The sequence below is a fragment of the Halichoerus grypus genome, chromosome 3, assembly GCF_964656455.1.
Source record: "Halichoerus grypus chromosome 3, mHalGry1.hap1.1, whole genome shotgun sequence".
NCBI classification, from domain to species: domain Eukaryota; kingdom Metazoa; phylum Chordata; class Mammalia; order Carnivora; family Phocidae; genus Halichoerus; species Halichoerus grypus.
The window spans coordinates 118,807,286-118,828,913 of record NC_135714.1 but is presented as its reverse complement, the minus strand read 5'-3'; the positions used below and the strand labels follow the sequence as shown (position 1 = coordinate 118,828,913).

The following is a 21,628-nucleotide window of genomic DNA, read 5'->3' as shown; positions in this document are numbered from 1 at the left end:
GGGTGTTGGGAAGGTGACTGTTTGTTACATTATTTTTTATAATTTCATGTATGTTTTAAATCCCCCTCAAAAATTGTATAATAGGGGCGCCTGGGTGGCTCAGTCGGTTGAGCATCTCAGGTCGGCATCCCAGGGTTTTGGGATTAAGGCCCGTGTCGGGCTCCCTGCTCAGCGGGGAGGCTGCTTCTCCCTCTCCCCACTGCACCCCCCCCCCCCGGCTCATGCTCTCTCTTGCTATCTCTCTCTCAAATGGATGGATAAAATCTTTTTTTAAAAAATTGTATAATAGGGACTCCTGGGTGGCTCAGTCGGTTAAGCATCTGCCTTCAGCTCAGGTCATGATCCCAGGGTTCTGGGATCAAGTTCCGCATGGGGCTCTTGCTCAGCAGAGAGTCTGCTTCTCCTTCTACCTGCCACTCCCCCTGCTTGTGCGCTCTCTCTCTTTCTCAAATAAATAAAATCTAAAAAAAAAAAAAAAAAAGACTCTCCTGTTATTTAAAAAAAAAAAATTGTATAATAGATGAGTTCCTAAACTAGGATCATAGGTGACTCAGATTTGTAGCCTGGGATGATGGTAATGTTATTGATAGAGAAAATAAAGGAGATTTGTAGATAAAAGACCTTTAGGTACCAATGGGTTAGCCAAATAAAGATGTTTGCCATATAATTGGAAATTAGAACCTAGATCTAAAAAAATAATAAGTCAAGCCTGGAGATGCTGATTTTTGAATCAGTACAGAAATAATATTAAAAACTCTGGAAGTGAATGGATAATAAATACTATTCTTGAAAGAGTGAAGAAGGAAGAGAGAAAGTGGTTAAGGATCACACTTTGGGAGAACACCACATTTAAGGGTTGTGTGGAAGTGGATGAAATCAACTGAAAAGAAACAAATAGGAAAAAACAAAGCCAGACAGTTTATTCTCATGAAAAATCAAATGAAGGGAAGGAGTTCAGTAAGGGGTGGTTAATAATGTTATTTGTGCAGAGCAGTAGAGTCAGGTGAAGACTAAGAGGAGATAGCTGGGTTTGGCAATTAAATGCTCAGTGTTAACCTCTGAGGAACTTTTTGGTGGGTAGAGTGCAGAAGCTATATTGTAAGAGGGGAAGAAATTACGTAATCTGAATATTCCTTTAGGAATCAATCAAAATAGAATTTGACTTAAAGTGGTAGTATAGTTTAGTTGAGAACTCCATTGTAAATTTTTCATAAACATGGTAAATGCAAATCATGTATTAGCTCTTATAAAGTTTCACAAGAATTGAAAAAAATTTCCAGAGTTTTCAAGATACTACATATTCTCTAATGATAATAAAAATCCAGGGCCTTGAAATCACTTGTCATAAATGTTATCTAAAATGTAGTCATCATTAACTATTTAAACTCATTTTGCAGGGTATCATGTACATATGGGTGCTTAATAAATGCTGTTTGGAAAGAGTTGTTTGTCTAATATCCATAGGAAAAGACTAGCTACAACATCAGTGACAGTCTTCTAGGAATGGCTGCTAAGAATCAGAAGCAGTGTGTCACCTAGTGTAAACCACAGAGTGAAGAGTCAACAAGCTCAAGAAGAGTCTGTCCCAGGAATAACTTAATAAGTAAAATGCAGAAAACATGAATCTAAACCAAACCTTAATTTTTTTAATTTAGATTTTATTTATTTATTTATTTTTTAGAAAGAGAAAAAGTGTGAGGGGGTGAGGGGGAAGGGAGAGAGAATCTGAAGCTGACTCTGCGCTGAGTGCAGAGCTCTACTTGGGGCTCGCTCAGCTTGGGGCTTGATTTCACTACCGGGAGATCATGACCTGAGATGAAACCAGGAGTTGGCCACTTAACTGACTGAACCACCCAGGTGCCCCCAAACCATCAGTCTTAAAAATGGCACATACTGAATCCTTACTCACTGTAGAGTTTTTGTAGTCTGTAAATGCATATGGCAAGATAACTTATAAAATAACTTTTAGGAACTTCTGATAACATAACTTTTAGGAGTCATGGATCTCTTTGAGACTAAAACAAGCCATGGCCCTTCTCTTTAGAAGAATGCAGAGTACTAACAAAATTTTGCCTTTGTGAACCCCTCATTAAAAATCTATGATTTATGAAGGCTTTTATACATATAAATAATTTTAACTTTCCTGGGTGGTAGTCCAAAATGTAGTATAAACCCACTATTCCCTAATTTCATGTATAATCAGTTTCATACATCATACCGTCTCTAAGGATTTCACCCTTAGTGGGAGTTCTGTGTGCATTAGGAAGGCTTAATTTTTTCCTTTTGTTATATAACTTAGTGCTACCAGGTATAATAATAGATGCCTATGACAGAAACTTGCTCAAAGTAAGTGCTAGATAATTATTTGTTGAATAAATGAATGAATATGTGACTATGGGTTCACACACCTTCATTTTAATAATACTTTATAAAACCTGACTATTAAATAAACAAGTCAGTAGTATAAAAAACTGCAAATAGATAATAAAATAGTAGCATAAAACATGTGAAATAATTCATCTTTTCTCTGTAAATCTGTAGATTCTACATTTATTGTCTGTCTTCCAAGGCTGATGAACCAAGCTTTACTTAATGGTCCTAAATCACTTGATTTCCAGTTTGTTCTTGATAGGCATATTTTTCTTTCTTCTTCTTTTTTTATTGTTTGATAGGCATATTTTTCTTTTTCCTTTTTTTTAAAGATTTTATTTATTTTTTTATTTATTTGACAGAGAGAGAGACAGTGAGAGAGGGAACACAAGGAGGGGGAGTGGGAGAGGGAGAAGCAGGCTTCTTGCAGAGCAGGGAGCCCGATGCGGGGCTCGATCCCAGGAACCTGGGATCATGACCTGAGCTGAAGGCAGACGCTTAACGACTGAGCCACCCAGGCGCCCCAGGCATATTTTTCTTATAGCTTAGTTTTCTTGACTTTTTTTTCCCCCTAAGCGTGTCCAACACATCACACCCCAGCTCTGAATTTTATTAGTTCAGTTGTATCAGAAAATCTTAGACCATTTGGCGTCCTTTTATTGTTCTCCCACCATTCACTGCTCAAAAATTTTTTTCATTTATTTTCTTAATTTGTCAGAAAGACATTAACCATTGCTTTAGCTTTTGACATTAAAAAAAACAAAACATCAATCATTTTGCAACTTATAGTTTATATAGTTGGAGTAAAATGGATTTAACTTTTCGTCTGTTTTATAATTTCTAAGTTTTATAGAAGATTGTAGAATTTTTGACCTTGAAATCATAAGATACTGTATGACTGATCAAATTATTTAATTTCTTGGGGCCTCAGTTTCCCCATGTGTAAAATGTAAGGGCATTGGACTAAATTAGTGATTCTCAAATAACTCTCCCATTGGTAGAGAGCTGTTATTACTAAAATAGGAAATTGGCATCCTTCTCCTGAATTGTAGGAAGATAATATTAATGCATAGAATGTCTACTCCCTTAGATTCCAGCCTGTAATTTTTTTTAAACTTTAAAGCCTGTGCCTTTTGTTTTTATTAGCATCTATTAGAGCACACAATTATATATTTGGTTTTCAAGATGTAATATATCTAATTTAGGGTAGCCAGGAAGAGAGATCATGATATTCAGGTTCTTTATTTTTTGAAAACCTCTAGGTGATGTGGTCTCTAGGCTCCTTTCCAATCCGTAACATTTTATGATTCCATATACTAGATGAATGGAAAACACAAATGAAATCATCTGGGTAACCTAAAAATAAAAACATTTGCAACATATATGGTATTGGAAACAATATCTCTCAAGAATGTTTTCCATTTTGGTTACTGTGGAACCATAAAATCATTCAAAAAGCCAAGGGTATCTATTTTTTGTTATATTAGACTTTAATGATAATATAAAGACATTTTCAAAATGGAGAGGTTGGAGGATGAAAGAGTTGATGCCTGGACTATAAAGAATTAAGAAGTGGAAAGAACTGCTCAGGATACTGTAGTTAAAAGTTAAAGTCGTTTCTAAACTTTATCCTTTTTTAAAATCTAAGCTCTGAAATGTGACAAGTTGAGAGTTTAAATGCCTTCCTTCTGTATTTTCTTTTTCTGATTAACAAATTACCCCAAATTTAGCAGCTTGAAACAGCAACCATTTCTTATATTGTAGTTTTTTTTGGTTAAGGACTGGGGAGTAGCTTACTTGCTGGTTCTAGCACAGGGTCTTTTGTGAGGCTGCAGTCCTCTGAAGACTTGATTAGGGCTGGAGGATCGGTCTTATAGTTAGCGCAGACACAAGACTGTTGGCAAGATGCCGTTTTTTTCTTGCCTCAAGGGCCTCTCCACAGTTACTTGAGTGTACTCATGACATGGCAGTTGGCTTCCTCAGAGAGTGACCCTAAAGGAAGAGATCAAGCAGACAGTTTCTGAAGTCCCACACCATCACTTCAGCTTTATACTATTTGTTAGAAGGGAGGAGGGTATTAGGTTCCACGTCTTGAAGGGAGGAATATAAAAGAATTTTCAGAGGCACCTGGGTGGCTCAGTCAGTTAAGCATCTGAATCTTGATTTCGACTCAAGTCATGATCTCAGGGTTGTGAGATGGAGCCCGGTATTGGGCTCTGGGCTGAGCATGGAGCCTTTTTCAGATTCTCTCTCTCCCTCTCCCTCGGCCCCTCCTCTGCTTGTGCTCTTTCTTAAAAAAAAAAAAAAAAAAGATTTTCAGACAAGAAAATGGACAGGGACTAAATGCATTGTAACAGATAAAAAGGCCTTGTTACTTTGGTGCTTGGGTAGTGGTTGAGGGTAAGGACTCTAGAGTCAGTGCTTGGGTTCAAATCCTCCCATTAACTCTATGACCTTGGTCAAGGAACCTTAGATTCCACATCAATAAAGTGAGCGCAATAGTAATATATAATTCATAGGAATGAGGGGGAGGAATATGTGAAAAAAGTGAACGTAAAGCATTTAGTATAGTGGCTTTTATTTCAGTAAGAGTTACCTATTTATCTTTTTTCCCCCTGCTAGGATATAACAGTAACTTTGATGTAGGAGATATCTTTCTGTAATGTTATTAGCAGAATATGAATTTGCTGTTATGTGCTGTAATATGATTTGTCTACCATCCTAGCCTATCTGTTCTCAGTTTTTTATTCTGCTTATTAATACCTGTTTAATCTTGAAGACTTGAGAAATGCAGATGAGTATATGTGAAATGTGTGTGTACACACGTGTATGCAGTATATTACGTATACATACATTCACATGTACTACAGGGTTTGAGTCATACTCGTGGAAGAAATATATATTTAAATCTTGGCATATTTGTATTTTTACTATTTTACTGTGTTGTTAAAATTTTTTCAAATGCATTTTTAATGGCACAATCCATTGAATGTCTTATTTCCTCAGGCTAGGCCCAGGAAATGAAACTCCTGGGTCAGAATGTATGAACCTCTTTTAGACTCTTAACATATAATGCCACAGTACTTTCCTGAAAGTTTGTACCAACTTATATTTCTAGCAGCAGCTTATCCTTACTTGCTATTTCCAGTATAGTATTTTTGGTTTCTAAAGTATTGGTGGCTTTTGAAATCTTAGTTTCGGTAGCAAGGCAGAAGTGCATTAAAGCCCAAGGAATTGTGTTTTTACAGAAGCTTTAAATATATAGGAATATTTTCCAGTCTTTCTGAATTGATTTGTTACCACTCACGCACACACAAACACACACACACACACACACACAGAGTGAAGTCTTACGTAGGAATAGATATAGCTTCTCTTCTCTTGGAACTTAAAATATAAGGCTGAGGTGAATACATATAATTAAGATGTACAAAGAATAAAATACATACTATTGACTTCTTAAGATACAGCTCAAGAAGCAAACTGTAAGGTAAAAGTTACACATCAGGCTGCAAAATGACTCGTATGTTGAGTATGCCTTCTTGAGCCAAGTTAACCTGTTGCCTCCAGAAAAAATACGATTCTCTTCCATTTTAAATACATGAAAATCTACTGACTGATAGGAGTAGAAATTCAGGTTTATTATCAATTTCCGTGATTTGCGTAAAGCCAGCAGTTACTCCTTGGCGTTCCATATCATCCCCCACCTGGAAACTGTCTCCAGTTAAGATGCTGCCTATCAGTGGATGACCCTTTTTAAAAATTGACTAGAGATTTAAAAAGCTGCCAGTCATACAGTTCCTTCTGTCCCGTAGGTGAAAGTTTACCTAATGCAAGAAAGATCCTTATTGAGTTTAAGGGGAGTTGTACTTTGGAAATGGCATATAAGTTCTTTTTGGGGAGGGTGGGGATCATGGTGGTAGGGCTAGGACAAAGCTCCAAAAGAGTAAGTGAGTATTTAGAAGAAATGAAAAAAAAAGTCATGGGCTTGTGTATGTGTATTCTGAAATTGCACTGACACACTGGGCAAACTTCTGTAAAATATTACATTAGTATTACCCCTGGAAGTTTTTTTCCTTTCTAGATTATCAGCACAGTTCATTCCATTCAGATCATAAATATTATACCCTAAATTTGTAAATACCAAATCTTTTTTGGTGTTTATTTAAAAAAACTTATTGAGCACTTACTCTGGAGAAGGCACTGTTTTATGTAAATTATGTGTAGAAACAACTTCAGGGCAACATTTTCTTTCAAACCTCTTTTGGACCAGGGAAGCATTTTTTTGTTTTAATGAAGATTCATCTGAGTCATTTTATTGGTTTGATTTTCTGTCGTCAATAAATTTGTAGTCATGAAATGCAATTTATCCCGCTCTTCTATTGTATTTTAGCATGTACTTATTTATAAGATTAGTTTCTATGAAAAATATTTTAAAAAGGAGAGGATGTAAATGAATACGTTTGTTTCCAAACGAACAAAATAGAAATGAAAGGGTACATGAATTTCTTGACTAGCAAATTGGGGAAGGATAATCTAATCTCCCAGAGGTTGGCATGTTCTGTTGTTTACTAATAAATACCTGTTTAGTGTGCTCTTTAACAGTTCTGTAGTGGGAAAAAGACGAAGTCAGCCTCTGAAAGTAGTTAGAAACTCCTTACTTTCCAAGTAAAGCTTTTAGCATATTTTGTAGGTATGCCTCTTTTTTTGTTGTTGGTATTCCTGTTTTAAAGTGCAGCTTTTTCAAGTCGACGGGTTACATGTTGCATAAGCTTTGGAACGGCCCAAACAAGTTAAATAGCCACCTTTATTTACAGCTGTGGGACTAGGTATTAGATCTCTTCCAGGAAGAAAATTTGACTAATGGCTCTTTTCCAAAGTGGGGACAATTGCAGACTTTTCTTCCGCAGAGCGTGAAATGTGCCTCTTCCTGCCGAGGGGCCTTGTCCTGGCCGCGGCTCCCGGGGCAGTTTTCAGCCTCAGGTGTCTCTCTCGCGGTGGGCCGCGGCCGCTCTCCGGGGCGGGCGTCCGGGACTTCCTGTCTGGGCGCGGGGCGGAAGGATCGCGTTGCCAGCCGAGGCGGCCGCCGCCGCCGCCGCCGCCGCCCCTGCCGTTAGGTGGTGGGGTTTCTCAGCCCCGCGGCGGGAGGCGGGCCGGCCTCGGCTTCCTGTCGGAGGACGCGCAAGGATCCGGGCGTCTGAGTGTGTGCGAGTGCGTGAGTGTGTGTCGGTCGCACGGCGTGTATCTCCGGCCGCGGGTTCCGCCTCCTCCCCTGCCGCCGCTGCTCACGGTGTAAGTCAATGTGAAGCAGCAGCTCCAGCCCCGGGATAAACATGGCGACGTCTCTGCATGAGGGACCCACGAACCAGCTGGATCTGCTCATCCGGGCTGGTAAGGACAGGGGAACTTTTCTCCTGTGCATCGGTGCAGCAGGAGAGGGGGTGCACAGAAGGCGGGGTGACTCCCCTATGGCGGTCAGTGCAGGGGGTTCAGTGTCCACCTCAGTCAGTGGAGCGGCCGGGGGAAAGGGGGGTAGTGAATGAAGTAATGGAGGCGACGAATCAGGAAGTGATCACCTTGGAGAGTAACCTGCCTCGAATCTGGCGCTGTCGCTTCAGGGTGTGTTCGGCGAGCAGCGGCGGCAGCTGCCGGGCGGAGCGCTGGCAGCCGGTGCTGGAGAACCGAGCCGCAGTTAAGTTAGGGACTCGGGGGCGGACGAGTTGTGCGCTTCACCCCAGTTGCTGAGGAACCAGGAAGTGAGTGAGGCTGTTGTCTCTCGGCTGCGCCTGCCACGCTGTCTGGCCGGAGAGGCCGCTGCTGCCCGCGGTCGGGGGCGGCGGGCTTCTCCGGTGAACGCTCGCCACCCCCGCTCGGTTCTCCTTTCAGACTTGGTCCGCAAATCCACGACTTCCGCGTGGACGAGGCAGCCCCGGGCCACGTCCGGTAGACCGATACCCGCCAAAAAAATGCTCTGCCCCTCCTCTTCACGTCCCCACCTTGTGCAGTCTCAGGAGTAACGGTTCTGGAAAGGGTCACTGAATAATGTGTAATAGCTCGGGAGGATGTTTCTCTCAGGAGCCCGCCTCCCTTTCCTCATTTAATGGGTGGCTGTGAAGAAGTAGGTTTATGCCCCTTCCCTCGTGGGTTGTTTTTTTAGGGGGAAGAATGGGAAGGACACGGGATATATTTGGTACCCCTGACCTAGAGCGTTGGGGCATCAGAGAAGAACGTTTATTTTTGTAAACAGTGGGTAATGTGAAGGAGTGGGGCGGGCGAGAGGGAGTCTTGGCCCTAGGAAAGTCTCAGCACGGAATTGCCCCCTTTTCCCCTCCCCCCCAAACCTCCCACCATAGCGGAAGCGCCTCGGAGAGGACAGAACGGTCGGGATTGACAGGCCCCTGGTTCCAATCTGCTCTCTGAGATGTTCCAAATAAGAACGTTGATTTCTGGGGGCGGGACTCTGGGCCCGCGTTGGGCCAATGAAGATTGGGCGGGAGTGAAGCTGACAATGTACGCATGGAATTGGAGGGAAGAGGAGTGTAAACACGGAAGTGGCCGCGGGGGTGGGGGATGTGCAGCGCCACTGCTGCAGCGGAAGGGCACGGACTTAAGTTACATAGAAAAAGCAGCTTTACTTAATAGCAGACAGCGCAATCAGGGCCCTCAAACCATGTAGCAGTGCTAGAATATTATTTACTTATAGCAGTAATAAGCATACATGTTCCTTTTCCCCGGGTTTTATTTCATATCGCCAACTATGGGAATTGGAATATGGGAAATATTCACCGAAGAGTAATGCTGTAAAAGATCTTATCCTCTGGGAGCGTGAAATTAGTGGTTTGGTTGGTGGAACTCTGATTCAGTTCGATTGGGGAAAATCATGAACATAACGCGTATCGCTAAATTTAACAGGACTTTTAGTTGAAATAAAGTCTTGAATAATATAACTATGTATTGTATCATACATGAGTGACCAGCCTTTTTTTCCTATAAAATGTAATATTACATGTTTTAAAAGTCCCAAAGAAAAATCACAGTTTCCTGCGTAGTGACTGAAACACATTTGACAGTTATTTTCTGATAAGAGCAAGAATTTAAGTGTTAGTAAATAAGAACTTGGTTCCTTTTGTGTATGTTCAGTCCATTAATAACGTAATATGAATTAAGGAACGGAATTTTTGGTTTTATATTATTGGTGCTAACAATACCTGTAATTGTGTGGGTCAGTGATATTTTTGTGAGTGTTAAACATTTCAAGAGATGTTTCCGGTGATTGTGAACATACCAAGAGAACCTTAGCGTAGCCCCTGCAGTCAGAATCTTGAAAAATATTGTAAAGTTTAGAGGGCTAAATTTTGCCAGTGGAAGGTATTTCTTTCATAAGCTTTTGGAATTAGCGAAGCTGAATGTGACCTGTAGATATTTTGCTTGGAATGGAAACCTATAGACGGTTTACAGTTTGAAAATACAAGTTTTATCTCCCTTTGATAAAAGTTTTTTTTTTTTAAGTGTTTTCTGGTCCTAGAGCATTTCTTTAGTATTTACAAATCCTAACAATTGAAGTTTCCTTTATGATTATAATGTTCTGCAAAGAATATGTTTTACATATAATTGTTTTCAAATTATCTCCTTAATCATTTTCATGTAATCTGACGCTCTTTTACAAGCCCTATTTTAGAAGGAAACTTGAGACAGGTTTGCTGATTTACCCAAGAATCATTCAGTGAGTTAAAAGTTGGGGAGGAAAGGTGGCCCACAAGATGAGGAATCATGGATCTAAATTAATAAAAATTTAGATTGCTGCTAATTTCCAGTGATGTTGGGAGAGTAATTTTTGTGAAGTTTATATTTGTAAAATAGAATGATACCTTTTTATTCCCTTGAGGGAATTTTGTGTTAGGCATACTTCTTCCTCACAAAGATTTTACAGTCTAATTGAGGAGACAGATGTAAATCTACTTAATACATAAATGTTAATGTAACTACAGTGATTTGCTATAATGGGTTGATGAGTAGTGTATAATGACTGATATTAATGAAAACTTCTAGAGAGATAAGCTTTAAGTTGAATATTGTTAGCATAACTGTTGTTTCTAAGCAATTATAAAGCACTTAATATTACCACTACTATATTGTTACATTTTAAGGTACTAGGGGATATACTTTTGCTTTTATTTTCCTCCTTTTGAGGCTTAACTATCAACTTCAGTTACCAACTTCAGCTTTAGTTATCAGCATTTTTGCTGTCAGAGGAGTCTGAGTTAAGAATGAAATAAATAAGCTTGTTTATTAAAAATCACTTATTTTAACATATAAAATATTTTTGTGGTGAAGACTTGACATATGTTGTAAAACTTTCACTTATAACATGATGAGAAAGAGCCTTGAACCTGAAGTCAGGAGATGACCATCTTCATCTCGCTGTCACTAAACTAGCTCTGTGCTAGTGACTTTACTTCTTTAAGGTTTCATTTTTTTGTAAGAGGACAAGATTGACTAGGGGATCTCTAATAACTCTAAGATTATAAGTAGTTAAAATATTTAATGGAAAGTGAAGGCTTTTTTCCTTCTTGGATTTTTTTTTTTTTTTTACATTGCACTGTGTAAATGAATGTCTGTAAGGTCATTACCTAATTGGGAGTTTAATTTCTGCTAGCCAATGTTTGTGCTAAATTGGAATTTGAGGCCAGGTCTGTATGTTAAATGAGACTATGATATAGTTTAGGATCATCTTCATGTATGTATATATGAAGATACATATATATAGCTAATCTTACATATATATGTAGCGAATCATAGGAAAAACATGTCTAGTCTATAGGAACCATGAATGTTACTTTCTTAATTATGTGAAAGTATTGTGTAAGTGTGATCTAGATTTTTTGGAAGATTTTCAATTTAAAATATTCTGCCTTCTTGTTCTCAATTATACTCTCCTTGACTTGTTTCTTCTTTTTTTGAGAAACTGAGAATTAAGAAATTGGAGAATTTGGGTTGAGAGACATCGTCACCAGAACTTTTGTTCTACTTTAATGCTGGTATTAAATGGGAGGGAGAGAGTTTTCTGGAAATTTAGCTTAAGTATTTTCACTGGTAAAACAAATCTGATTTGTCAAAGTTCACTGTGAAGTTTGAACTTGAAAATCTTACTTCCATTTTACTGTAAATTGAAATACCTGGTTATCAATCTTGAAAAGATCAGTTTGAAAACAATTTAGGATGTGAAAAAATGAAGCATGTGTTGAAATAAAACTGGAAGAATGGCATTCATTTTTTATTTTTAAAGATTTATTTATTTTAGAGAGCCAGAGCGCATGCAAGAGAGCGAGTGCAGCGGGGAGGGGCAGAGGGACAGGGAAGGAAACTTAAGCAGACTCTGCGCTGAGCTCGGAGCCCAGTGGAGCCCAGTGGAGCCCAGTGGAGCCCAGTGGAGCCCAGTGCGAGGCAGATCTCACAACCTGAGCCAAAACCAAGAATCGGAGGCTTAACTGACTATGCCAGCCAGCTCCCATTAAAAAAAAAAAAAAAAACATATTTGAAGTGTTTAAAGAAATTGGTCTTCGGGGGCGCCTGGGTGGCGCAGTCATTACGCGTCTGCCTTCAGCTCAGGTCATGGTCCCAGGTCCTGGGATCAAGCCCCGCATCGGGCTCCCTGCCTGGCGGGAAGCCTGCTTCTCCCTCTCCCACTCCCCCTTGCTTGTGTTCCGTCTCTCGCTGTGTCTCTCTCTGTCAAATAAATAAATAAAATCTTTAAAAAGAATAAAAAAGAAATTAGTCTTCAGAATTTATTGCAGCATTAGTACTAAAATTCATAAAAAACTGAGTTAAAGAGTGACATCAGTATTTAAATACTCAATCAGGATAATTCAGCATAAAACAGTTTCCTTTAGAAACGCATGTGGTTGGTGGAGAAGGGTGGGTGGGAGCATGTTCTTGATAATTATTGAAACTCCTTGTGTTATCTGTAGCTTTAATGTTCAAAGGGATGCAAAGAAGTATTTATGAAAAACTTGTTAAAAAATCCTTTATGTGTAAGTGGACAAAATACTGTTGTACTTTTGGAAAATGGAGTCATATAATTTTTCATCTGTACACTGTTTAGAAGCTAAAACTTAAACAAGATAGGATTTGGGTGTTATTTTTCTGTTTGGTAATAAATTATAGTTGCAGTCCTTAAAAACAAAAATCTCTGAGCTGAGGATCTGTAGAGTCCCTAGACTCTTTCAGGGAGTCTGTGAGGTCAAAATTGTTTTCGTAAGAATTCTAAGACATTATTTGCCTTTTCACTTTCACAAGTGTTTAGAGTTTTCTAGAGGCTATCTGACTTGATACTACAACAAATTTAATGAAGAATCAAATAAATCCAACCGCTTTCTACCATGTATTAAAAAGATTTACTAAAATGTACAACAAAGCTACTCACTAATTTTTTTTGTTGGAGAAAAGCTATTTTTCATTAAAATACTACTTAGAAGTACTGGGTTTATTACTTTAAATGAATTGATAAATACTTTAATGTCTTCTTAATTTCAGTTTCAAATAGAATAAAATTTAAAATAGGACTTATATAAACAAAATCTCTTTGTGGTCCTCAGTAATTTGAGTATGAAAGTTGCCTTTGACCAAAAAAGTTTGAGAGTAGCTGTATTACAGTTTTATTTACTCTGCACTTTTCAGTACCATAGGCATTAGCCATATGTGGCTACTGAGTGGCTGAGAAACTGAATTTTTAATTTTTTAAAATTTTAATTTAAACATAAAAACTGAAGCTGTGGACAACTTTCATATTGATTACATGTTGAAATGACAATATTTTTAATATACTGGGTTAAATGAAAGGCATTAATTTCAGTTTCCACTTTTTAAAATCTGGCTTTTGGAAATTTAAAAATTATAATGTGGCTCACGTTGTATTTTCATCAGGCTGCTCTATTTTAGAAAATTTTAGTTTTTTCTCTTCTAAACTTTTAAAGTGTAACTATTGATTAAAAAGTCAAAGAGGAACAAGAAAAGATGGAGTGTCCCAGACTTTTACCTTTTCCCCCTTTTTATTGCATTCATTTGTATTTTTCACTTACCTATTATGCCTTGGGGCATTAGAAGATGAGCTGAGGTAAGTCACGTGCCTGGTTGAGTGATGACCTTGTATTATTAGTTTATGGTCTTGCTTGTAGGGGCATACTACTATCTTTTAAGGAAGTGTTTTCTAATTTTTTCCATTGCTCTCAAATTGCTATTAATTTTTAGTTTTGACTTTAAGAACTTTGTTATGAGCTAGATCCATTGCCAGCATTCGCTTCTGCAAAGCTGAGAGGTATGTCTCTTGTCAGACTTAATTACCAAGTTTGGTATTTTGTAACAGCTGTTGAGTGAGTCTGGAATAGTCTACCATACAAACACCAGTTGATTAGAAAGCTGGAAATGGAACAAGAAGACTCCTACCAATAGTGAAGGAGGGGATAAGCAAATTTGATTTTTGGCACTATGATTAAAGTTAAAATTGTTTTGAAATTTGTTTGATATCATTTATTTCTTCAAGAGGGATTGACTAGCAACACCCAAGTACTAGTCTTAAGTAGAAAATGATACCTGTCATATTACTTTTGGCTTCATTGTTTCTATTTTTAAAATGAGTTGCTTTTTTTTTTTTTTGGTCCCATTAATTTCATACACATGTCTAGAAAGATACCAATAAATCAAGTTTTAAGTAAGAGATAAGGAGTTTTCAGCCCTTGCTTGTAGTTTGCTTATTTGCTTACTTTGATTGTACAACACTGTTAAACTCATGTTTATCCTTAAGAATTGTGCATAATTCTAGTTTAAATTGTATTTGAATTACTGAGCTGAACCAAATGAATTGAAGTTTTAAAAAATTACAGAAACTTGAATAAGAGAAATATTTGTTAAATTTCTTTTATCAAAAACTATATCAACAAAAGAAAAAAGTGCTTTTTCAAAATGGTAAAGTATTCTTGGAAATTGATAGGTACGCTGTTGTAAAAACTGATCTAAGTATGAGCTCTTAGGTGTTTGTTTGCATGTGCTTTGGGTTATTTTAGTTAATAAAAATGACAAAAAGTAAAATTAGTAAGCATAAAAAAAAAGAAATCAGTGCTCCACTTAAGCTGTTAGCTTACAGAATAACTTTATTTTATACCTTTTTTTAGTTTTGAAATATTTTACTTCCATTTGTTTTTGATACTACCATTTATGTTTCTGAACTATTAGTATAACCTTCACAAGGCTAGAGATCTATTCACATTTGTCTCTCGGATTTCTAACACAGGGTCTGACATGGTAAATGCTCAACAACCAAATGTTGACTGTACATAGATCATTAGATCTCCTGATTGATAATTCACAGAAAACGTATGCATTTTTGATATTCTCATCCTAAATTTAAAATATGAATTAATAAATGTTATTCTTAAGTTTGTATGTGTTTTGTTTTACTCTGTAAATGTAAAACAGTCCTGGGAAATAATATGTTGAATTTGGGAGAAAGGGGAGTTTGAGGTCAGAAATATGAGCAAGAAAATATACTTTTAAGAAATAATTTCCGGGGCACCTGGGTGGCTCATTCGTTAAGCATCTGCCTTTGGCTCAGGTCATGATCCCAGGGTCCTGGGATCAAGCCCCGCATGGGTCTCCCTGCTCAGCGGGAAGCCTGCTTCTCGCTCTCCCACTCTCCCTGCTTGTGTTCCCTCTCTTGCTGTGTCTCTCTGTCAAATAAATAAAATCTTAAAAAAAAAAAAAATTTCCACTGACATAACTAACATGAAATCATGGTTTTAAAAATGTGCCTCAAACTACATAAAAAGGGCAGCATTATTTGTAATTGTTAGGCACGTTTCATTTTGTTTATAACTGAAAACATTAAAAAAATTGGGTAAAATTCTATTGCTGTATTATCAAGTCTTTGAAGCTCTGATTTTAATATGGTAAGGTTTTTAGGGTGTGTCTTAATACAATTACATAAGGAATTAGTTTACCCAGGGTAGTTTATTAATAGCACCTAAGACAACACCTAAATTGCAACACAAGCAGACTTTAAAGAGAATGAAGTTCTTTAAAAACCTGAGACTTTGCTTTCCAAGGTTCTTTAGTATATGTGAGTATTGTGGGAAGGCATTTTGAAAAAATTACTTGAGAATGGTAATGTATTTTATACTTACTAAGTTTCTTAAAGTTGAGCTAGAAGGACTGATTGAATCCTTTGCTTCAGTGAAGCAGCAGATAAGAGTAAGCAGGGTCACCTAAAGATAGATTTACTTAGAGGTTTGGCTGCCTCTCTGGAACTGTTTAGCTTTGAGCAGATTTCCATAAATGGAAAGAGCAACTGGAGAGACCCAGTACCTTGGTTGAGAGTGTGGATGATGTGCAACAGGTGGTAAAACAGTCGCTGGATTTTTTTTTTTTTTTTTTAATAAATGCTCTCCAAATGACTGCTGTTTAAGGCTAAGGCTTTAGCATTTGGTGAACTTTGAGATCAAGTGAATTTTTTTTTTCCAATTAAAAGTTTCCTGGAAACAGTTTTGAAAGATTCCTGTCTTTAGTATGTAGAACTTGTGAATTTGTAATATAGCTTATGGAATTTATACAAATACTTCCTTTTAGTCTTTTTAGAGGACATCTTGAGAAAAATCTATCCAGTTAGAAACTGTTATATATTCATGTTTCAGAACCAAGTCGAATGTTCAATATTTTTAAGTTAGGATGTGAAATTAATATATCATTAATATAAGTTTGTGCTTGAATGGCCAATTTTCCTATAAGGTCTGTGGGTTATTCTCAACTTTAATATATAGAAGAAATACTTGCATGCCTATTGTATTAAAAATCTATATTGGGAATTATAGCAGATACAAAGATGAATTAAGATAGCCCTCCTGACCTGAAGGAACTTATAATCTTACAGTAGTGATAAGAAATTATCACCATTTGGGGCGCCTGGGTGGCTCAGTTGTTAAGCATCTGCCTTCGGCTCAGGTCATGGTCCCAGGGTCCTGGGATTGAGCCCCGCATTGGGCTCCCTGCTCGGCGGGAAGCCTGCTTCTCCCTCTCCCACTCCCCCTGCTTGTGTTCCCTCTCTCACTGTGTCTCTGTCAAATAAATAAATAAAATCTTTAAAAAAAAAAAAAAAAAAGAAATGATCACCATTTATTGAATTCTTACCCATATGCCAGGCATTGTACATATTTTTTATGGGTATCACCTTACTTAATTCTCACAACTATCTGAGGGTAATACACCTGTTTTGTAAAAAAGGAAATCAGTTTCCTTACAAGAAATTAAATTGCTGGTCTAGGGTAACAAATAAGTAGCAGCGACTAGGACCCAAGCTGTTGGACTCGAAAAGCCAAACGATTGCTGTATACTTGACTTTTCACAAGTAATTCAGTCAGCAAAGCATAAAGTAAGTGCTAAAAGAGAGGTACAGAAGGTGGCAGAATTAGAAAAGGCTTCCTGGGAAAACAAACAAACATAGAAACTTTAAAAACAAATTTATTGGGTAAAACGCAGAAAAGTTCAGTGAAATCTCGAAGAGACAAAGTTATTGGGAAAAGAGTTCCCAAGTGTCTGGCGCTATGCTAGTGCACACACCTAGGAGGGTCTGTAAGAACCAACTAATTCATTAAACTAACTTGGAAGTACATGTTTCTGACTGATTCTGCAAGGTATTGCCCTTGATTTTAGTGGCTGTATATCAAGGCACATAATTGACCTCCTAGGATTGTTAATCTACAACCATCCTCCCACCCCACCCCCCCGCCCCACCTCCAAGTTAGTTTTGCCTGAAATTGATACAGGGTTCAAATTTCAAGGGTCCCTGTTTTCCTTTGGATAAGATTCAGAAATTTCTCAGTAATTTCTAATCATTCTCAATAGTTGCCTTATAATCGTTTGTTTTGCAGAGTGTACATACTAGATTGTTTTTTAAATTATTTCTGTAAATAATTTATATGGACTAATATGTATCAATGACTTAGAGTTATTCACATGAGTTAATTTGTTTCTCATAGAGTAATATGTTTTAATTTAGTAACGTATTCTGTGCATTTTTAATTGAGTAGAACTTATTTCCCCCCAGTGGAAGCATCAGTTCATAGCAGTAATGCACACTGTACAGATAAGACAATTGAAGCTGCTGAAGCCCTGCTTCATATGGAATCTCCTACCTGCTTAAGGGATTCAAGAAGTCCTGGTATGTGAATTGTTCTTTTTTATATTAAACATGTCATATCACTTTGCATATCTAAAATAAGTTTCTTCTTAAATACATGAGGATTATTGTTGTTCTCAAGGTTTATTATGCATGAATACCTGTGACAGCAATACTTGATCTTTATTTGTCAAAGTTCCCTAGTCTTAAAATAATTAATTTTTTAAAATGATAACAGAAAATGCCCACTATAGACAGATAAATATTTGTTAAATTGCTGTTTATATCGTTATGTCTTATTTCCTTAACTCTGGGTAAATTATAAACCTTTGTAGTCCTTAAGGGAATGGCAGATGGGGTTGGGGGATTTGCTGCCCATGACTACTTTCTGTCCTTTACTTACTTACCTATTTATTTATTTATAAGAAACACTAGCTGTTGCCTTTTTTTTTTTTTAAGATTTTATTTATTTGAGAGAGAGCGAGAGAGCAAGAGAGAGCACAAGTGGGAGGGAGAGGGTTAGGTCCCACACCCTGAAATCATGACCTGAGCCGAAGGCAGCCGCTTAACCGACTGAGATAAATAGGCAGTAGCTCCAGAGAACCTTCCATGGTGGAGAGAGGAGATAGCTTCTACCATTTCTTCATACTCCCTCAGGCTGGGAGTTTCCTTTTCTTTTGGTCCCCCCTTTTTTTTTTCTTTAAGACTGCCTTTGAGAGTCATTTTGTACTCTAATTTTAATGTCCAAGTGTTAATTTGACTTAATACAGTAATATTGGCCCTTCTTATAGGGATTTATAAATACCAAGAGCAACTGTACTTTTTAATGAGAATAGTATTATTCATGTATTATTCAGGGATATGAGAAGAGAATTAGGGCATATTGGTCAATGTATTAATCCACAGTAGTGTTATTAGCTGTCCCTTAATTGAAATAGAAATGTCATATTCTGATTATTCATGCACATTGGAAGGAAGCTGGAGCAACATTATTGTATGTAATAGAATACCAAATGGCAGTTTCTATTTCTGTTTTAGTGACCCAAAACATCAGGACTGTTACATTAAATAAAATTTTAAATATTGAAAGATGATATTCATTGGGCTATAATCAGCAGATTTTCCTTTTCTTCATATTTCGAAATGATCTGTAAATGCTTTCTTTTCACTGAAGACACATACATTTATTAAATGTTTTAAATTTTATACCATGTACATGTATTACCTAGTTAGAGAATATTGATGGGTACCAGGAAGGAAAGTAATTACTGAAGAAGTCACTATTATTCTGTTGTCTTATTTTCATTGTGTTTTCCCAATTGTCAAAATAATTCAAAGTCTTCTACAGTGAGCTTGAATGTATGTAAAAATGTGAAGAAGGGGGGGTGTAATTCCTCATGGTCCCCACCTTACCTACAGGATTAACATTTCCTTCAAGCTAATTTTCTTTGCATTTATTTCCTTATATACTTTAGATCGTATTGCGTATTCAGCAAATTAACTTTAGGCTCTTACCCTGCTTTGATGAATCGTTAATAAACCTCACCTCTACTAAATATTGAATTGTCCGCATGAAGAAGTATTAATGGGGGTGGGAAATTTTAATTTTTCGACTTTTTTTTATAGTGGAAGTGTTTGTCCCTCCTTGTGTATCAACTCCAGAATTTATCCATGCTGCTATGAGGCCAGATGTCATTACAGAAACTGTAGTGGAGGTGTCAACTGAAGAATCGGAACCAATGGATACCTCTCCTATTCCGACATCGCCAGATAGCCATGAACCAATGAAAAAGAAAAAAGGTAGAGTATATTTATAAATTTCTGGAAAAGTGGGAGAAATTTTTTCTGGTATTTTTTTCCCCCCATCAAGGGACATAGGAAATATATGCTGTAGATTTATGATTGATGTTATCTTTACCTAGGTATTCTCAAAGAATCAACAAATTGAGATTTTAATTTTGTGTTAACACGTTCATACTGTTTTAAAGGAGTTAGTATTTGAGCTCTAAAGAAAGTTGTCTGAAAATGGAATGATAACAAATGTTGGACAAGCAGAAGGAAGATTAGAGGTTCATTACTTGTCTGCTTTCTGATCCTTTTAGGTACTTGGTTATTTTTTTAAAAACATTTAATTTTATTTTCTCTATTTTTAATCTTCCCATTCTTTTGTGGGCCTTAAAATAAAAAGCCCAATACTATTTTGTTCCGTATACCTTCTGTCTTAAAACACCAAGATTGCCAGTAAGGACTTTTAAGTGGAATAAACTCACCAGTGGGTAAAGAGCATTTCCACTTACTATTTATTTGACTCCTGCTGAAACTTCTGCTCACCTGATCCTGATGGGTGAGGCCCAAGGCCCCATATATCTTCAACGTCCCTAGGAGATGGGCAGCAAGTGGGTCCTTTTCCTGTTTGAATCAGAGGTAAAACTTGAAAGAAATGAAATTCTATATAAATGGTACTCATCTAATTCCACTTTCTTCTGTATCTCTTTCTTTACATTTTGGAGTAGGAAAAAATCAAAAAGGCAAAAATAAGAAACTTGTGTTAGAAATAATGGTATTTCCTTTCATTTATTAGAGGTATTTCAAATTGCTGTGATGTTGATGTGTCTGTACTCATTACTGTGAGGGACACAGTGAAGAATAAGATTTGAGTGCCTTTCCTCATGTAATAGATTACATGTATGTTGCAAGAGGTATGAATTAGAGAATTAGAAGGAAGAATTACTTCCTGCTGTTTAAATGTTTAAAAATAAAAGGCATACATATAAATAGCCGTGTTTACCCACTTCCCCACTGTAGCCTTTGGCTGGTTGTATTTGATAGGAGCTATTACAAAATACTTACAAAATGTTTAGATTTATTTTTATTTTATTTTTGAGGGAGAGGGTGCGCGTGCGTGTGCACGCACACACACGTGCACACACAAGCAGGGGCTGGGGGGGGGGGGCAGTGCAGAGGAAGAGGGAGAAAGAATCTCAGGCAGACTCTATGCCCACCCAACGGAGGGCTCGGTATCACGACCCTGAGATCAGGACCCTGGCCATAATCAAGAGTCAGACACTTAACCGAATGACCCACCCATGTGCCCTAATTTTTAGATTTAAAAGAAGATGGAAAAGACCATGAATAGCTAGGAACCAAGACCTCTAGATGAATAGGTTGATCTGCCTATGTGGTATGATATAAACCAGGAAATAATTTGCCAATTTAATACTAATTTTATATATTTGAAAATAGATGATCTTAGTGACCATTTAAAAATTATATATAATGCATAAATATATATGCTTAAGTTCATTTGGGACATACTAAGTTAGGTAGGTTATTTTTGAATAGCAGAGCCCTCTTTTTATTTCCAGAGCTTCTAACATTCTAATGTGTGTTGTGAATCTGCAAGAGAAGGTAACATGCAGTGTTCTAAAAGTTAATTTGACTGTAGAACATTGTTTCCGACCGATGAATGAACTATTAAGAAGTAAGATTTGGGAAATACTGCTTTATATGAAAATAAATTAAGCCTTTTTGGGCTAACATTTCGATGAAGGAAGTTGAAGTTTTTTCGTTTTTGTTTGAGTCTTATTATTGATTGATTTGTATTCTAAATATTATTTAAATTGAGAGATTAATCTCTGTTCTAACAAGACCAGCGAACTTTCCCTTTTAATTTTTGCCAGAACACACATCTTATTGATTAGTTACCATAATGAAATCCTAGAATATAATAGCTATGTATTTTGAAATAAATGAAAACACTTTGATTTTTAAGTCTTTATTTAGCTCTAAATAATCCTTGCTAATGAAGACCAGAGTGACATCAGAAATCGCAGATGTATGACAATCACCAAATTAGTAATAATATATTTAATCTGCAAATTATAATATACTTGACTATTCCCAGCCTTTCTGGAGGCTTCCCCTCATCTGCCAGCATTCTTTTATCAGTGCTGAGAATTGAAAACAATGCATTTCAGCCTTACGCCCTTTTTAGTATAAGTATAGCTCTTGCTTTTCTGTTCATTGTGGATGCTAGTCTGTCTGAGAGCACCTTTTGGAGGAAGTGAAGAGAAGCTAAAGGAAGGGCACACTTAC

At 37.1% G+C, this 21,628-nt stretch overlaps 1 protein-coding gene and 1 long non-coding RNA gene across 11 annotated transcripts in view; one reads left to right on the top strand and one right to left on the bottom strand.

Moving 5' to 3' along the window:
* ELF2 (E74 like ETS transcription factor 2) overlaps positions 1-21,628 on the top strand; it is a 107,344-nt gene that overhangs the window by 77,001 nt on the left and 8,715 nt on the right. For 6 of the 10 annotated variants that reach the window (XM_036091713.2, XM_036091721.2, XM_078069247.1 and 3 more), the window contains 2 exons: positions 17,462-17,575; positions 19,160-19,333. In XM_036091713.2, coding sequence (XP_035947606.1) covers positions 17,462-17,575; positions 19,160-19,333 — 288 coding nt within the window. Of the gene's footprint in view, positions 1-7,547; positions 7,762-17,461; positions 17,576-19,159; positions 19,334-21,628 lie in introns of those variants that run through there. The other 4 variants (XM_036091715.2, XM_036091720.2, XM_036091717.2 and 1 more) reach the window with 3 other exon arrangements.
* Positions 3,838-7,462, bottom strand: LOC118535382 (uncharacterized). Its single transcript, XR_004917151.2, has 2 exons — positions 6,953-7,462; positions 3,838-4,660 (listed from the first exon to the last, which is right to left on the bottom strand). It is a non-coding gene; the product is annotated as an uncharacterized LOC118535382 (long non-coding RNA).